This window comes from Leptopilina heterotoma, unplaced genomic scaffold (assembly GCF_015476425.1).
Source record: "Leptopilina heterotoma isolate Lh14 unplaced genomic scaffold, ASM1547642v1 Lhet_19, whole genome shotgun sequence".
Taxonomy (NCBI): domain Eukaryota; kingdom Metazoa; phylum Arthropoda; class Insecta; order Hymenoptera; family Figitidae; genus Leptopilina; species Leptopilina heterotoma.
In genome coordinates this window covers 2,167,997-2,188,266 of record NW_025110908.1, presented here as the reverse complement: position 1 = coordinate 2,188,266, position 20,270 = coordinate 2,167,997, and the positions used below count along the sequence as shown (strand labels likewise).

The window sequence follows — 20,270 nt, the reverse complement described above, 5'->3', positions numbered from 1 at the left end:
GTAATAAAAATTTAATTTGAATCAGTAAATATTTTAACTTGAGTCCTTGAGATTTAGAGAGAAGTTAATGATTAATTTTTCTAATATTACAAAATATTTTTTTTTTAAATAAAATACAAAAAAGCAGTATAGTTTGTTCGAAACTTTAGCAATATTTTTTTAATGTCCCTGTTAGTGTATATGATATCTGTTTGAAGTTATGCCTATAAATTTAAATCTGCAATACAATAAATTTAAACCATTCTTTAGCTTATATGTATATGAGTCATAATAATAATATTAATACTTATAATAAAGTTTAAGTAAATTTAAATTTTTTATTTTTCTACACTGCACTCTTGGAGTATGAAACACGGCAAAATTCTTCAGTAACCATAGATTAGAAGAGTATAGAAACAAACATTGAAACAATACTTTGAAAATCTATACTTCAATAACTGCAATCCGATTTATAAAAAAAACAGTTGAAATATCAAGAATGTTAAAAATTTACTCGCTCATATTTATTGTAACATTAGTACTATTTACTAATGAGTGTCGTGCGGAATGCTGTTATTCTACAGACTGCTCTAGCTTCTCTAGTACTTTTAATCTTTGCGGAAAAGTATATTGTGAAGATGGTACTGTAACTATAAGTTTTTGTGGTGTAGGAAGTTGTAATATTTTTGGATGTAACTGTGACGGTGGATGTAGACGAGCTAAAAAAATTGAGGAAGACAGAAAAATTGAAGAAGACAAAAAAATAGAAGAAGACAGAAAAATTGAAGAAGACAAAAAAATAGAAGAAGACAGAAAAATTGAAGAAGACAAAAAAATTGAAGAAAACAGAAAAATTGAAGAAAACAAAAAAATTGTAGATCCTTATATAAACGATTGCCTAATATGGTAAAATATTTTTTATTTAATAGTTAAATGTCAATGTAACTAAGAATGTATTTAACTGTTAATAAATAATACTAACTTAAATTTAAAAAAAGTATTTCCTTCTCAGTATTTATTTTTTTCCTACTAATAATTATGTCAGTTTCAACAGAAAAATTGTTTATTAGTAAATTGTACTTGAATCATAATAGGGTTGTTAATTTACATTATTAATTAATACTGTAAAAAATTTCGACATCAATTTTGTCACTTTTAGTTAAAAATTTTAATTGAATTTCTCTGATGCATTCAAACATTTTTAAATATTTCCATAAATTTCAATTATTTCCTAAAATTTTAATAAATATTCTTCGAAACTATTCAACTATTTTTATAAATACAAAAATTCTTTGCAGGAATTAAATTATTTTTAATAAAATTTAAATAAAATTACATGAAGGAATTTAATTATTTTCAAAAATTTCCATAAAATATGCAATTTCAACAGGAATTTAAAATTCTCTAAAAATAATTCAATTATTCTCAAAATAATTTTAAAAAATTCTACATCAAACTTAAATTACTTTCAATTCAATTTTTAAATAAATATTCGTCAAAAAAAATTGAAAGAATTCAATTATTTTCAAAAAATAATAAAATTCTTTAAAGAAATTCAATTATTTGGAATATATATTTAATTTTAATAAAATTCTTTAAAGAAATTCCATTATTTTCGAAACAACTTTAATTGAATTTCCCGAAAAAATTTCATTATTTTGAAATATTTCTATAAAATTCTTCATAACAATTTAATTATTTCTTAAAATTTTAATAAATTCTTTGAAACATTTTAATTATTTTTATTAGTGAAATTCTTCGCAATAATTCAATTATATTTTTAAAAATAAGTAAAATCCTTTGAAGGAATTCAATTATTTTCAAAACAATTTTAATTGAATTCCTATCGGATGAATTTAAATATTTTAAAATATTTCCATAAATTTCAATTATTTCCTAAAATTTTAATAAATTCTTCGAAACAATTCAACTTTTTTTTATAAATAGTAAAATTCTTCGCAAGAATTCTATTATTTTCAATTCACATTTAATAAAATTCTTCTTCATAAAATTCAATTGCTTTTAAAATTTTCAATTAAATATATAAAAATTTTCTATTAAAATTTTTAAAGGAACTCCATTAGTTAAAAAAAAATTTTTTTTAATTCTTTAAAAGAATTTAATTTGGTTTTTTAAAAATTTTAATAAAATTCTTTGCGAGAATTCAGTTATTTTCCTAAAAAATAAAATTTTTTGATAAAATTCGTTGCAACAATTCGATGATTTTCCATATATATATATATATTAATTTTAAAATTGAAAATATTTCAAAGAAAAATTATAAAAAAAGTTCAGAAACAAAATCAAACAACATTTAACTTCAAACTGCGTATGGATGACAAGAACTTGTACTTTATTATTATTAATTAATTAATTAATGTTATAATTATTTTTATTTTATAATTAATTCAAAATTGTAATGACAAATAGAAATCATTAGAATTTTTTTCCCCTCTTTTCATTAAAGCGACTAAAATTTTGTTAAATATTATATTTTATCAAATGGAAATTATTTTTGTTCTTTATACTTCTGAAGAAAATTAGGAAATTGTTAAACTACTGTGATTAAGAAATAGAAAATTTATTATGGATTTATTTTGCATTATTTTTGTTTATGAATCGCAATTTTTTTTAATAAAATTATTATTTTGTCTTAGAGAAAGAAGAAAAATATTTGCACAATTTCTATTTTTAATCTAATTTTTGAAACAGGATTTTCCACAGGAATTAAGACATCATTCAAAAGATTCAAATTCAAACCTTTTTTTAAATTAAACAACTTATAATAATTAATGATGACCGAGAGATAAAATCATTCATTCATATTATAAAGAATATTGTTACTGTAACTATTACTTTCATCATTTTAATTAAATTATTATTTTCTAGAATTTTAAATTATTTTTTATGAAAATAATTGAATTCCTGTGAAATTTTTATTATTTATGAAAATAGTAAAATTAAATGTTTGCAGAAAATTTTATTAAAAATTTTTTTAAATAATTGAATTTTTGCAATTATTTGTAATTTCTCCAAAATTGAATTTTTTTAGTGTTTTCAACAAAAATTTAAATTAGAAAATTTTCAAATTCTATTATTTTTAAAATTGCTAATAAACCTTTATTTAAAAAAGGTAGTAAGAATTGTTGCTAATAAATAAATTTGATGTAAACTTGATCTCATTAAATAAACAAATAAATAAATAAAGTAATAAAAATGTAAAAATGAACAATAAGATAGAAGAGATAAATTAAAAAAATACCACTGGTATAGCGATAATCGAATTCGAACAAAAGAGCGGAGAAAGTAGAATCAAACGACTGTTATTCATAGAGTTAAATAAGAGAATTCAGGAAAACATCTCGTACGTTACGCGAATTTTCACCCCACGGAAACCGGCCAATAAAACACCCCCGGACACGATGTCCTCGGCTTTGCCCCGAGTCCCTGACCCTTAACTATATTGTTCAAGTTTTTTCGTTTTTTCTTTTTTTTTTCATTGACCCTTTCTCTCTCTCTTATTCTCTGTTTCACCCTATTTCACTATTTTCTGGAGGATTTTTACATTTCCCTCTCTCTTTATCTTCTTCTGCGAAAGTGCATATACACCCCCTCGATTAGATTCGGAAATATTAGGGGACGTCCCGCCGGTCGACAACTATCAATTTATTTTGTCCTATTGATCGAAACTCCGCGATTTACTGACCCTTCGGCTGCTGTTTTTTTTTTTTCGACTGATAGAATTCCACATTTTGTCAGATAAAATCCACTGGTCCGGTGAATCGGGCCTCATTGATACACGCGATTAACCGCGTGAGAGATGTCAAATTCTATTATTGGAAGTAATTTAGACTAATGCAACGTGTATGATTATTGGAATAATTCTTACGAAAGGGTGCAGTGAGATACAGTTATTTTTTCATTTACAGATTTTTTTTTTTTTTTTTTTTTTTTTTTTTTTTATCATAAATATTTAATTTGTATATTAATTTGTGGCATAGCGAAAGTTTTGTTAGTTATTATACTGAAAGTGTTAATGTAATAAATCACACAATTTAATTCGGGTTTAGAGTTCAATATACAATTTAGTAATTTTAGCCACTTACATCGAGGGTCTTTGATTGAAAAAGTGTTCCAAATGATAACTTCTTTTATTGTCAGGCTCATAAATTTACAATATTTTTATCTTAACAGTTAAATAGTAATCGATTTTTGTTTGTTACAAAAACTACAAAAACTTAAAAAAAAGAAAAAAAAACTTTAAAAACTTTCTTATTTCGAAATTTAATAAAAATTTATTATTCTTTAAAAAATATAATTTTTTGAAAAATAATCCTTTAAAAATACGATTATATTTCAAAACAATTTTTAAAAATAATAAAATTAAATTCTTTCGAATAAAAAAATTTACTTCAATGAAATTTGTCAAAAGTTTTAATTGTTTCAATTTTTATAATTATTTTCGAAAATTCGATTATCTTGAAAAAAAAATTTTAATTGTAATTTTTCAAAAACGTAATTTTTTTTTAGAATTTCTACGTTAAATTTTAAATAATTTAAAAATTTCAAAAATTTTTGTTGAACAAATATCTAAGGATTTATTGTTATTTATTTTAATTGAAATTTCAAATAATTTCAATGTAAAACTTTTTAAAATTAATTTATTTCTAAAAATTACAATTGCAATTTTTTCAAAAGTCAATTAATTACATTCACGTCATTTTTTGAATAAAATTATTCAATAGTTTAATAATTTTTTAAGGAAGATAATATATTAATAATTTTTTTTAAACAAATATTTAAATATTATTATAATTTTATGACTATCAAAATATGTTAAAAAGATTTCAATTTAAAAACTTTTTCGGAACTTAATTATTTCTTAAAATTCCTGTTTTATACAACAGGAATTTTAAGAAATAATTAAGTTTCTAAAAAGTCTAATATGTTAAATTATTTTTCAAAATTTTAACTAAAATTCTCTTTTAAATCAATTTTTATTAGAACTCAATGATAATTGAATTATTTAAAATTTAAATACAAATATTTTTGTAAAATTTAGTTGTTTTCCAAATTTTTAGTTACAATTCTTCAAAAAATACAATAATGTTTTAAATTATTTTTTTAAAGAGAGAAGATAAAAATCTTTGAAGTATAAAATTTATTTTAATGCAATTTGAGAAAATGTAATTTGTTTTCAATTTTTATAATTATTTTCAGAAATTCGGTTATATTCAAAAAAATTTTAATCACAATTTTTCAAAAACATAAATTTATTTTAGTATTTCTACATTAAATTATTAAATTTCAATATCTTTTGTTAAACAAATATTTTAAAATTTATTGTTATTCATTTTAATTGAAATTTCAAATAATTTTAATGATCTTTTGAAATTAAATTATATCTAAAAATTACAACTCCAACTTTTACAAAAGACAATTATTTTTTAGAATTTTTGAACGAAATTATTCAAAAATTCAACAATTTTTAAAAGAAGATAATAAATTAATAATTTTTGTAAACAAATATTTAAATATTATTATACTTTTACGGCTATCAAAATTTAAAAAAAAATTTTATCTGAAAAACTTTTAAAATTTAATTATTTCTTAAAGTTTCTGTTATAACGCTTTTAATATTCTATTGTTTTTTTAAATTTGTACTGAAATTATTTTTTTTTAATCAATTCTTATTAGAATTCAACACTGTAATTGAATTATTCAAATACAATAAAGATTTTTGTGAAATTTAATTGTCTTTCCAATTTTTTGTTATAATTCTTAAAAAAAATACATTATTCAAAAATATTTTTTTACAGGGAGAAAGTAAAATCTATTTTAATCCAATTTGAGAAAATTTCCTAATATATTTTTAATTTTTTAAAAATATTTTCGGGAATTCAACTATTTTCAAAAAATTTTAATTACGATTTTTTAAACAGCTCACTTTCTCAGAATTTCTAAATAAAATTTTTCAAAATTTCATTAATTTTTAATTAATAAATATTTAAATACTTATTGTTATTTTGTTGACCAGCAGAAATTAAATTTTCAAAATACACTTTCAAATCTTTTAAAATTCAATTAAAATTAGAACTTCTACTAATTTCTTTTAATTCTTGAAATATTTTCTAAAATTTTGATTGAAATTCTTTTTCAAATCAATTCTTATCAAAAAGTTGAATGAGAATTTAATTATTTAAATACAATAATAATTGCGTTTAAATAATATGTCTAAAGTTTTGAACGTTGAAATGAACGAAAACTTTTTCCCTTTCGATATTTTTCAATATCTTTTAATGAAAAATAAAAAACAAATGTATTAAAAAAATAATTTATCTTCTAATTTGTAAATTAATATTTTCTACCAAAGTTCAAATTTCAAAAGAAGTTACAAAAAAAAATTCGTTCATTTGAACGTTCAGAACTTTAGGGACAAAATATAATTGATTATTTCTAAAAATTATACTTACATATATTTTACTTATTTTCCTGTCCTGTGAAAATTCTCTTATTGTCAAAATTCTAGTTATTGAGTTAATTTCTTTCTCGATTATTATTATATAATATTAATGTATTAATAATTAAATTTTTTTTGAATTTCGCGCCAAAAAAGTTCTTTAAATTGCCGCCTAGATGGCATGAAAATTCTCTCGTAAACAAAATAAAACGAATGGAGTATATAAAAAAAATTTTTGCTTAAAAATAAATTTAATCTAAAATAGTGTAATTCTTTGTGCTAATACAAAATCGTTTTGTTTCAGTAATACAATGAAGAATATTATAAAATACATTAACAAATAAATGGTAAAAAAATTCATAAACTACAGGATAGGTTTACAGTAAAAAATAATCTATTTTCTTCCAATATTTCTTGTTTTATTATTCTTTGCTTTAGTAATGCAATAATAGAATTTAAAAAAAGATAAATATTTATTTAAATATAAACGTATATATTTTATATTTTTTTTTATTTCGATATTATTTTCGATTTCGACTTTATATATTTCATGAAATTGAATATAAATAGGTATATAGATTTATTGAAAAAGTCACTTCAGTACCAATACTTGACAAAGGTGACTGGTGACCTGTGTCCAGATCAAGATTAGAGGTGGTCATATAAATCATAGCAGTAGCATCAAGCTTGAATGTTATCTGTGACTTCCGGTTGGTTGCACAGCCATTTCACACGTTTTCCAGTAGAATATTCTATAGGGTTGATGACGTACATAAGTACTGTATGTATGCGCTATTTTCTGAAAGCATATGCCGGCCGCTGTCCACCCCATTTATTTTGCAATGTCATCGTCCAATCCGCGAGTGACTGTGGAGGGACCTAATCTCTTCTTCTTCTTCTCCTCCTACTCTTGTATTTCGCTACAAAAATGATATGGTTTATGTCTTTATCGTGTACCGCGATATGTGCGCTCAATATTCTTTTCAGAAAAAAAAATTACATATATCGTTTTATAGTTTTCTTTTTTAAAAATTATTTATTGAAAGAAATTGTTCAAATTTGTGAAAAAATGTAATTGGAAACTTTAATTTTTAGAGCGACTTGCAATATTTAAAAACTCGAAATAAAAATTCAGAAAACTCGAGAATCGATTCTCGAGTTTTCTGAATTTTTATTTCGAGTTTTTAAATATTGCGATAGTGGCTCTGTGGTTAGAGTGCTTGACCGTCAGCAAGGAAGGGTGGAGTGTTCGATTTCTACCAAAATCATTTTCGCAATACACTTTTTTTCGAGTTTCTTCTTTTTTGGTTACAAAATTTAAACAGAACCTCATAATTAAAAATCAGTTCGTCACCTTTTTACCTTCTTTACTTATTTTACCAGCTATTTTTGATAATTTCTACCTTTTTAACCTTTTTTCATAATTCGATAAAGAATGCAGTAGTACATTTCAAAAATGGAATCAGACGGAAATTTATATTTTAAGAAAAAGAATTATCCTCTTTGGTGAAAAATAATTGTCTCATGGATAAAGTAATTCTGCGTCTATATAAGGGAGAATCTAGTTTGGCGTTTAATTAATTAAAATTAATTGGCGCTCTTTAACGCTTAGACCTTTGTGTATGTATACGATAATCCTAGAAGTGTTATTAATTTTTATTAGCAATTCAAGTTAATGGGGCTCCTCGAAAAGTTTCCTTGCCTTTTCGATCCAGTGGATGCCCTCAGGAAATCTAAACCGGTAACAACATGGCCGCTCGGAAACGGAAGTCGGAAGCGCGTCACTCAAACTGCGGACTCTTCCGGTGCTCCATGGAAAAGGGAAGGTTGCGAATTTTTCGTTCAAGCCATGCGAGACGAGACGAGAAATTCCGTTTCTTTCATTCACCTCTGAGAGATTTTTTCTGTTTGCTATTTTTTTATTGATCGTCTCTCTTTAAAATTCAAAAAGAAGAGAAGAAGATTAAAAAATTTTTTAATTTTTCAAGTACTTATTTTATATGATAATTTAATTTAAATGAAATTATTTCTAAAATATCTAAAAAAAATGTCTAAAATCTATCTAAAAAGATTAAAACGATATTCTAAAATTTTTATACTTTTTGGTATCAATTTGATACTTTTAAAAAAACTATGCGATTCAAAAATTTCAAAAGTCAATTTTGTTGATAACATAAAATTGTTTTAATGAAAATTTAATTTGAGGAAAAATTAATAAATCCCATTGGAAGTTAAAATATAGAATCTATTTTATTCTCAATCGTATATGTTTTAAAGGATAAGTTTTGGAGGAATTTGTAGAGGAAAACAAAAATAATGCGAATGATAAAAATTATAATTTTTCAATGAATCTGATTTATTAAATATGCGTCTGATATATTAGTTCACTATAGATATTATACACAATGTACATATTTACAAGTTTTAATAATACGAATTAAATTAAGATTCACGGCATAAGAACCCTTTTTGCTTTTTCTACAATAACACTACACACTCTCATCTTCTTTTTTCTCTCTTAAATATACATAAACTACAATTTTTACCGGAAAAATGATTTTTTAAAATCATTTTTAAGTTTTTTTTTTAAATTATAAATCATTAATCACATTTTTTTCAAATCTGAATTATTCTATTTTTTCTTTTTGGATTATTTTTTTTTTGCATGAGGAAGAGTATTTTATATTTAATTATACATTTTTTTGATCTTTATTTCGGTATTGTTATTGAAAATTGCTGTTTGATTAATGACCTATAATTTTAGAAAATTTAATGACTTCCGGTTTTTTGCACAGTGGGATTTCTTTGAAATCCGTATGAAAACATGTTTTCATTTTTTTAAGTGAGAAAAAGATGCGTCATTGATGATCGAAGTAAAATATTTACACACCGTCGACACCCACAATTTGCTTCGATTTTTCTTTTGGTCGCGTGACATCGCTAATGGAAAAAATTTTTTAAAGACGTACGTGCTACGTCACTTTCGAATTAATAGATAGGTTTGGGTATTTATTTATAGGCAGACGCAAATATAAAAGATTCTGTTTTCTTATACAATATATAGTATTTTTCGATTTTTATAGAGAATTTATTTACATTATAGAATAGCAATAGTGTCACGTTGTATAAAATTACAAACAAATAATTTTACCAAAAAGGACGTAGAATGTAAATTGAAATTCTTTGTTTTGTTTTTAAATTGTTTTAGTTTTTTTTAGTATTTTTTAAGTATTTTTCAAGTATTTTAGGTTTATTATTTGTGTAGCTACTATTTTGTTTGACTGTTCATTTTATGTAAACAAAATGATTCATTTATTCAATTTACCGAGTCCTTTTTGCTAAAGTTAGTTTGGTACGAAACAAGTTTGGAATTGAAGAAGGAAGTTCTCTTTTCGAACATAACAGAATCTTTTACTCTAACATAGTATAAAATTCAGCAGTAAGATTTCCGATAAAAGTCAGTGGTATAGACGAAAGTTGCTCATAAAAAGAGTTTTCAGGACCTAAACTGACATTTTAAGGCTTTTCCCCGTTCAACAAAAGGAACACAATGTGCAATGCTTTATTTTTCTTTGGTGTCTCAAATTCTCCGACAAACACATCCTGTACATTTCGCAATTCAATTTAGGTCAATTTTTATTTTCATTACAAAATTTCGTCAATTTTCAAATAAGTAAAAGTTGCTTTACAACAATTGAATACATAATCATTTGAGATGTTGGAGAATGGGAAAAGTTTTCAAATTTACTATATATTCCATCAGTGAGATCAATCGTAAAAAAATCAATACTTGAAATATTCTGTAAGTGATGGTCAAATTTGATATACAGAGTGAAAAAAAAGCATTAAGAAAAAAAAGAAGCCGACGAATTTTTAAATTACATTCAACAATGTGAAAAACTCACGAGATTCTGCTACCTATTTAGGCATAATTAACCTCTTTTTTTATGTGTGTATAGATATGAGGTGTATGCCTTATTTTCTACTTAGTTCATCAAGCACTAATAATACATGTGAGAGTCATCATATTGAGCCTAAAAAATTTCTAAACTGGGACACACTGGATATTAAAGAACGTCAGAAACCTCGATTCAATCGAGAAACGAACCCGACGTCTTTCTATTATTTGCACCGAATTACTCTTGTTTTTCTTCGCAGTGGGCGCCACGACGCGAACTTGACACTTATATCAATTTACAAATAGCACTTTTTTTCAATTTTCTTTTTTTTACAAAAATTTTCAACTCTATTAATTTGATAATTTAAAAAGTGGAATAAGAAGTGTGGATAATGAGAAATACAGTAAAAATACTCTTTTGCCGTTATTGCGATTCTGATTACAATTCATCAGATTTTAAAAATATTGCAAACTTTCCAATGAAACCGAGGTTCAAGTAAATGTTCGAATATTAACCTCTCTACTCTATTTGACATAGAATGGCGATAGACTCGCAAGCGTCAAAAATGACATGGTCGTTAGTATCAGCAGAGGATTAATTAAGTCATCAGATGGAAATATTGACTTGTGATGACTTATTGATGTTTATAAATTGTTTCTTAAGAATAAAGGAACGTGGTCAGTAACTATTCGATCAAAGTTGGTCAACACACTTGATCAAATTCAATTGAACATAAGTATTAGCTTCTTATTCCACATTGTTTGAACAGCACGATTTTTATCACAATCCGAAAACTACCACCACCGGTGCATGTAGGAGTGCATGGGCAAACCGTTTGGCGTGGCATAAACGGCGGCATTAGCGGAGGCTGCAGCAGCGGCGACTGCGGCGGCGGTCGAACACGGTTCGAGGAGTTTTGACTGACAGGGCTTTCCATCCCGGACCAGAACTGGAACGGCTACTCTTCTTGGCGAACAATCCAATCTATTGCCAGCAGCCTCGACTCTCTCGGTTGCTGCTCTTTTCGTCTTGTACCTATGATTTTGGAACCAGATTTTCACTTGTGTGGGTGTGAGTCGAATAATCGAGGCTAAATGTTCCCTTTCCGGTGCACTGAGGTACCTCTGTTGTCGGAATCTTCTTTCCAGTTCGTAAGTTTGTGCCTTGGAGAAAAGAACTCGTCTCTTTCTCTTTTTATGCTCAGCTTCCTCCTCGGCCATTTCTTGAGATCGACGCTGACGTGGACTTTTCAATTTCGAGTCGTCGGAGTCTTTATTCTTTTTCTTCTCCTCGCGACTCTCGTCGTCGTCCTCGTCATCATCCTCATCCTCCTCGAGTTCCTCTTCTTGAAGTTCGTCTTCCTCTTTGCAGCCCGGAAGATTATTTTCCCGTTGGCTTGGATATGAGAGGTCTGAAATCGTCGGACTGGTCGAGTCTGGTTGTTGGAGGGCTGAAAGCAGAAAAAAACTTTTATTTAGACTAAGCTATTAGATCATAAAAATTTAGGTAAAATAAACTTTCTATGTGATAACGGAACGTAAACAATTTGTTGAAATCGTTGATTGAAAAGCAAACAAATTGAATTTGAATCAACTTGAGTATATAAGGGATCAACTTTTGGGGTATTGGAAATGCCTGATAATTACGAGAATGAATCGACTCATTTTTCTTTTTTAAGTGACGTGCAGTAATTAGTATACAGAGAATGTTGGAAGAAGAGATTTAGAACAAGACCCCCATGGCAATGACGTGGTCGATGAGTAACCCTAAATTTTATTATGAAGAGTGTGCAGCTGCACTTCTAAAAAGTCTAGGATTATCGACACCTTCATAATTATTACTAAATTTTGTCGAGAGCAGATGTATACCTTTAAATCAATATATTAAACTCTTCAAAACTTTTTAAATCCCCTCCGCTTTTCTAATTGCCACCAACAGTCTTTTTCCGCAGATTTCTTAAATGTATTTTTTAATCTTTTGGGTTGTGATTTACATTCGTCATTGTATTCAGAAGAGTTGAGAAAAGTTCGACTCCTTTCAGAGCAGGTGTTAGAAAAAGTATATTTATTAATATAATTATTTTTATAGATAAAAATATATATGAAGAGACAAAGGAAATATTATTGGGACGAAAAAAGCGGTTAGTTAACATCAAACATCACAAGTAAAACCCCCGTGAATTGCAACCCCCCTCTAGAATTTAACCAGCAGAATAGCAGATCAAAACCGAGTACGGATGCTGTGGATGAAAAGAGCTATTTCAAACATTTAATGTTGGACGATGTATCGTGGGTTTCGTTCTCGAATGATACAATACGCTTTTGGGAACGATGCTCGACCCCTAAACTTGAGGAGGGTGTGAACTAATATAAAGCCCATTTGATATCTACACGACCCCATGCTAAGGACTTATGGAGAATCAAAAGTATCGTTTTCATGGGAGATTACTCTGCACCAACAGTCACTCTGTGATTTCAATTAGGAACTTGCTCAACAATCAGCGATTCGACTAATTTCTAATTCTGTTATCTTTAATGTATTTATTGTGCCGCAGAGGGTTTGCTAGATTTTATAAACATGGTCAAAAGTATCGAAATTTTGAGGGTTTTAAATATTTTTGTCGTTCGCCATATATGGTTTCCTAAATTGTAACCATAGTCAAAATATAGAAATTTTAGGATTTAAACTACTTTTCCCGTTGTTATAAAAGTCGACAACTGCAATAAAAGATATAGTGATAGAGCAGTTGGACGATAAATTTTTAAAAGTCGAAAAGCAGCACAAAAGTCTTAAAGCCTTTTCATAAACATTGTGTAACAGCGCACAATGTGATATCATACTCGGGCAATTTGTCAATTTATATAGAAAACGTCCCCCAAAAAAACGGAATTCGAATGATTCTCGAATTAATGATACATAGCAAAGCGGCGGCAAGAATTAAGCGTGAAAAATAGCTTCAATAAAACTTGGAAACGTCCAATTTAAAAGGAACCAATCCATTGAAATCTTGTTAAGAAGTTTTCCAGCAACACTAATTCTGTTTAAAACTCGAGGCAAGTCAGTAGTTTATCCCATACAATAAAGTTTGGAAAGTTTAAAAAAGATAAAAAAAAGGTCCGGATGCGACAATCTGTCTAGTGCAATAGCGCACACGCTATACCCTAATTCTTTAAAGTGTAAAGTGGAAAGTCTAATAAAGAAGGAATAAGGATGAGGAAGAGAAAAAAATGGGTGGCCTTATAAATTTGTAACAATACGCTTCTGGGCGTGACAGAAATTCAATTCATTGAAAAGCTGCGGTCGAATCTTAGCTACATGGGCACGCATCTGTCCCCGCACTAGATCAGAGGACATCTGTTCCTTTTGGCAACCAATCGCCATCAGAACACGAGGATCTTTTATAGACCTATTAGATCCTGCTTAGCCGACACGGACCAATTGGAGGGTGCTAAATAAATAAGGGTTGCTTGAAACCTATCCCCGGCGACCAGTTTACCGCGACCTTAGAGTGAGAGGGGAAGAAAGAAAACCCCTGTGTGTGTGTTTCTCTTTAGGAAAAACGAAGGTTGTTTGATATTGGGCAACGCGCGCCTAAAGAATTTGTATATTTTTGCTTCGCTCTTGACTCTTAACTCATTGTCACATCCGGTTTTGTACATTTCGATTGCCTCCTTGTAAAATTTATTACCAGTGGATTTTTATGAAAATACGAAAATTCTTTTAGTTCGTACCGAAAAAATTCTTCTTTTTGATAAATATTTTAGGCTTTAGGAATTGTCGCCTCTCTTTTTTTGTCATCATAAGCATTTTTAGTGTACAAATAAAATTTCTTTTTTCACCAGAGGAATTAGATCTAAATTGAATTAGCATGAAGAAAGGAATATTCTTGCTTCTTTTGAAGGACCAGTTTCTTTGGTATTTCTAAATCTTTCTGCTTGTTGGCGCATTAGAAGTGGAATTTTAATCTGGATTTTAGCAAATAGTTTAGTTTGCTGACAAAAGGGACGAAGCTTTTGATTTCTGATTTAAATTTCAAGTTTGAATGAAAGTTTCCAATTCCATTAATTTTCTCAATCATGATTATACGAGCGCAACAATGATTATGAAAGAAGAAATGGTATATACGAAAGAAGAAAAAGATTTAAGTAAAGAAAAATAAGAGACTTACCACCAACTTCGTCCATTGACTGAGGTAAAGAGGAGGGTAAATTGGGAACAACTGGATTGTGCCAGCATCCCAGCAAACCTCCCGGAGGGGCTCCAGGGGCTGTTGGTCCAGAAACCCTGTTTAAGTTAAAATTCGTCCCGTGCACCGGAACCGACGGATGAAGCATCGCCGCATCCAAAAGTTGCTGATAGGCAAAGGGTATTTCGCTCATGGACGATAAAACCGTTGTTCCGTCTGGAAATAAAGAAAATTGACTTTTAAAAAACCGAAGCGAATTTATTAATTAATCTTTATAATGAAGCTTACGGACTGTTTTCAAAAAACCGAAAACTACAGATTTTTTCGTTCGTCGAATTTTAATCAAAATTCTTAAATTTTTAATCTAAATTTCTGCGACAGTAATTTAACTTTGCAGAATATAAAAGATACTTTGTTTTATATAAATTTAAAGATAAATTATTTCAAAGGATTGAATTCTTAAGAAACTTATTAATTCTTATTAAGGTTAAATACAACATCACTTACTTTGCACATCGGTTTCTTCCGGCGCTGGTTTCGTGTCATTTGATCCTAAAATATCACTAATATGGAACCCAGTTCTTGGAGGCATTTTTATACTTTCCTGCAGCAATCTGCAACATAAATTCATTCAAAAATTAGACTTTCAAGTGAAAAATGTAAATCAGGTTCTTTGAGCAAAGCAATCAAAATTAATTCCCTACAGCTAAAAATATTAAATCTCATATTACAGTTTTTCTGCAGATAACAAATTGAGACAAAAAGCGAATCAAAAACGTTGCACCGCAACACTTTTGATTCCCTTTTTGTCTCAATTTGACATCTGCAGAAAACTTCTGATCTTTAATGACAGTTTAAAGTTTCCCAATTTCTATGTTTATTCAAATACTATATAGAACTCCAAGTTTTCGGTTAATAATCCAAAATTAACAAAAGAAATAATCATTTCAAAGGTTTAAATACCCATTTTCTCATCCCTTTTGCTTTTTTTTTGACGAAAGTTTAAAATGGTAAAGTTTCTTGAGTGAACCTGTAATTGGATCTAGTTTCGCTTTTCGTTTATTATTTCAGCCGTTTCACGTAAAGTTTGCCGGAGCGAATACAATGCGATTAAAGTTGGAAGGACCTGCAATCCAATTTTGAAAGTATACCTCTCTCTTTCTCACCGGAAAATGGTTTGGAGATGAGTTTGATGGTTTAAAGGTGTGACACTTGGTCAAGAAGCCACCAGAGTATTTCTTTGAATATGACGATTAAAATATGTGAGCGGTGGGTCCTTTTTGGAAAAGCCGATATTCGAACGGCACGTAGAGGGTCACCTGCTTTGCAACCTTGGTCCCTTAAACAACCTGCCAATTCTTGAACAACTTTCCGACAAAACCAAATTTCAAGCCTTGAAAACCGTAAGCTAAACGCGCTATTATCGTGGCACGTACAGCCACACGCTTCCACTATTCTTCCCGTCGCTCATCCGCAACAACCCAACTAGTCCATAAGAATTTTGTCGCTAAATAGGTATTATCTCCAGTTCCTTTAAATTTTTATAAAGAGGGGTGGGGGGGGGAGAAAAAAGGATTCTTGGAATTAACGTGATTTTTACATTTTTCTCTGGTTTAGTAGTCTTATTTAAATCGCGTGGTTTTGTTACATTTTTGGTTTTTGTTTGGGTTTTTTTAGGAGGTGCGGTGGTGTATATTAAAATCATGAATATTCGATTTATTCATTTGTTCATTCAGGATGAATGAATGTTTTTCTGAATTTAGGAAGTTGTCGTTTTTTTCGGACCAGGATGCTTGACATGTTCCAAATTAAGGTTCTTTTCTTTCCCTTCCTTTGGTTATATTTTGCCCTTTTGAATAGCAGGTATATATAGACCCAGAGCTCTTTTTACGAAGTGTAGATGTCAATAAAAATTTAATGAACTTTTGCTTGTTTCTTCGATTGAAAGTTAATTCTTTTTTGGTTCATTGAAAATTAATTGAATTGACACCAAAAATTAGCATCAAATTATGATTTTAACTGCATTTTTGGTAATAATTTATTTGCAACGCCTTTATTTATAATTAAATTAGAATCATTACTTCAGATTTGGAGAGTAAAGTTTGTAAAAATGGAACAATGACGAAATTTAGTAGTATAAATAATTTAATGTTAAATAATTGAATCGAATCTACTTTAATTAATTATTAATAAAGAAACAATTGTTCCTTTTGTGTAAATATTTTATCGTTTTTCTAAACAATATTTTTATTATTTGATCTCTTTGCACAACGTATAAAATTATCATTAAGTTTATTAACAATAAAATAAAAACAAAAATTTGCCTTTATTTTAGAGTTATTAATAAAAAAAAAACAATGATATCGAAAATTCCCACATAACCAAGCATCGGAATCACCAAAATATATCTTAATGGGGGAAAATGTCGGAGGGTTTAAATCTCCGAAAGCTATATAGGTTTTGGAGATGTCATCAATAATGGATTACTAAGCAATACACATATTGTTTTGATGATAATGCGTTTTGACACAAACATATACTTAAAGTGTTAATTATCTAAATTCCATGAACTTCTATCAAAATAGTTTCGTAGTTTTCTTACAAGTATTAAATTTATTTACTATAAAGTGATGGATCAAATTGATGTCAAAAATTTGGATAAATTTTTTATTTGATTTTTGGCAATTTGATGCCAAAAATTTGGATCAGTTTTTTATTTGAGCCATATTTTTGGTATCAATTCGTTGCAATTTGATACTTTTGAGTTAACAGTGTTTTATTAGATTTGTTCCTATTCAAGTTATTTACTTTAATTAAAAATATTTAGAAACAAGATTTTTATCTCCAATATAAATTTTGTGTTTTGATTAGAAATATATATATCTTCGAGTGAAAATCTCGCCAATCAAATCTTTTTACGTTCACGTTCACGTGGAAGGTATAATATTTTCAAAAGAAAAATTGTGTCGATCAACAATTATTGTATATGTTGAAAAAAAGTTATGATAAGGGATAGGCAACATGATAAGATGAAGTGATCTATCTTGATCCACGTGTAAAGAAATATTTCGTATAGTCCTGTGATATAGTATAATGTAGAAATTTGACATTATTTCAAAATTTATTTCATGAATTTTGAAATAATTTTCATAAACTAATTTATTTTCACAAATTTCCATTTTAGTTTCAAATAATCTTCATTGCTCTATCATAATTGTATAACTGATTTTTATTTAGTGAAAATCACTAAGCTTAAATGTATTTATAAATAATCTGTCAAATCAGTGTTAACATAACAAAGTATTTGGTTATAATTATACGCTTTCTGTATTTTTAATTTTTTAAATTTGGTACTAAAATTGTACTATAAATGAGTACTTTTTTTTACAGAAAGTATATCAAAGTGCATCGGATGATACTAAATGGATAAAATCCTAATTCGATTCAAAGTTTTTCTGTCAATTTGACCCAATTTGGTAATGATCTAATTTTATTGTACCCCTACAGCATCTAAATTTGCAGCAACATTCACAATTTTGCCTCAATTCCTTAAAACTTTTGTAGCATTGTCTGTTATAATAGTTGCTGCAACTGTTGCTACAAGTTTAGATGCAGTAGCAGCATTAATTTTCGATTTAGTTTGATTTAGTAAAGTTTGATTTATAGTGTCAAGATGTTTTCATATACAGAAGAAGAATTCAATTATTCCGATAAGAAAAAACTCAAAATTGTGACATAAAACAAAAGTCTTGAATAGGAATACTTATACAATAAGAATAATAAGTTCGAATAAAAAAGTTGGAATAAAAAATAGTTCGACTAAGAAAATAGAAAGACAATGAAATCAAAATATCCGAAGTGCAATAAATTACCTAGATTTAAGAAGCTGTTGACTATACCAAACGTGATTGAGTTGATAGGGCAACCACCACGGCACTATTTTATTCTTGTCCGCCATTTTCAAAAGGTCCATTATCAGAAATACTGTCTCCTGTATTCTGTTTGTGTCAGTACATTATCCACTAAAAGCACTCTTTTTTTCGAAAAACAAAAAGAAACGGCACTTTCAATCACTGCAGCACTTATTTATATATACTCGAATATAGTAAATCCAACACTCGAATATCACTTTTTCCCAAAAATTGAAAATACAATTATCCAAATTATTCAACTAATATTCACACTTTTACTAAGTCTTACTAATTTTCTCCTTTTTTGCAAAATTTGTCCTTTCACAAAAAGTACAGATATTTCTCAACAGAAAATATTTGTTATATAAACTTTGGTAAATTTGAACTGTTGAAGTTTAAAGGACGAAGGACCCAGAGTTGTAGTTTTTGAGTGTCCTCGACGAACACTTGACAACTAGTGTTCCCTACCTCTGTGCCGTTTGAGTTTTCAAGCACCCTTGACGCCGAGGGCGGTTCTTCCAGGGGCGGGATTTGAAAGTTACCCATTGCACTCAAAGTGTGGAAAAGTTACGGAAATTTCCCTTTGGCCGGCGCATCCAAAAGCGATGCGAGGGTTGTGCCTCCACCCTCTCTTGGGGCTCAGACTTGGAGGGGGGATGGAGAGAGAGGGTGTTTGAGGATAGTGAGTTTTCAAGCCCCGTTATTCCTCGTTCTATACGATTTTTCTTTATTTCTCTCTGTCGAGAAAGTCGAGGTACTTTAGACTTAGAGGGCGATTTAAGAAGGCAGTTTACGCTCTGCAGTTCAAGTCGGGTTTTTCTTTTTTCTTTTTTGCTTTCCATTTAATTCGATGAAGAGCTGCGCTATTTTCATTAGAAACTTTTTAAGACCTGAATTTATATTTTAAGTTTATTTCAACATGCTTATTATGTTGTGATTAAATGTTTTTTTTATGTATGAATCTTAATAATGGTTTTTATGAAAATTGTGATGTTCAAAGTAAAAACCTATAGTAAGTCGCATTTGCCGTAAGGTAAATACTATATAGGTTTTTACTTTGGACAGGAATTACACTTGTGATTCTGTACACTGAGAGAAATGGATAGTCAGATTTTGATGTTAAAAAGATGATGTTACACGATACTATCATTATGCTACTGCCAACCATCACAGATGCTAAAAAAATATAGTTATGCTACCCCGTACTACCAAGATGTTACTCCTGATGATATTGATGGTAACGGTGACTATCTAGATAGCTATCTGTATACGTAGCATTAAAGATGGTCACCCTAACCACAATTATGTTACCCACTACTATAAATTTCTCTCCGTGTAATGTAATTTTTATTTACCGAAATCTTTTCTTAGAAATTTACAAAACATTTAATAATTAAATGTAAATTGGAGACATACTAGAAATCAAAAAACTATTCTCAAAAATTATAATCAAATTCTTTAGAACGATTCAATTATTTTCAAAAATATTCGAAATTCAATTATTTTCCATGTCTAGTATTTTCATAAAATTTCGCAAAAGAATTCAATTATTTTTAAAAAAATGATAAAATTCATCCAAAATTCAATTATTTTCATAAATAATAAAAGTTCCACAGGAATTCAATTAATTTAGAATAGCAAAAAATTTTTGAAAAAATATAAATAAACTTTCATTTATATAATAACTTTTTCCATGGAAATTCAATTTTTTAAAAAAATTTTTGATAAAATTCTAAGCAAGAATTCAATTATTTTCATAAATAATAAAATTCTTCTCAGAAATTCAATTATTTTTGAAAATTTTAATAAAATTGTTCGAAAAAAGTAAAATATTT

General features: G+C 27.9%; 1 protein-coding gene across 2 annotated transcripts in view; it reads right to left on the bottom strand.

Moving 5' to 3' along the window:
- Positions 1-9,088: 9,088 nt before the first annotated feature.
- LOC122500672 (homeobox protein Nkx-2.5-like) overlaps positions 9,089-20,270 on the bottom strand; it is a 33,265-nt gene continuing 22,083 nt past the window's right edge. Inside the window, exons 1-4 of one of the 2 annotated variants that reach the window (XM_043609720.1) lie at positions 18,397-18,962; positions 15,032-15,138; positions 14,507-14,740; positions 9,089-11,788 (exon numbers count right to left, since the gene is read on the bottom strand). In XM_043609720.1, coding sequence (XP_043465655.1) covers positions 11,133-11,788; positions 14,507-14,740; positions 15,032-15,138; positions 18,397-18,497 — 1,098 coding nt within the window. In that variant the 5' untranslated portion in view covers positions 18,498-18,962 and the 3' untranslated portion in view covers positions 9,089-11,132. Of the gene's footprint in view, positions 11,789-14,506; positions 14,741-15,031; positions 15,139-18,396; positions 18,963-20,270 lie in introns of those variants that run through there. The other variant, XM_043609721.1, reaches the window with a different exon arrangement.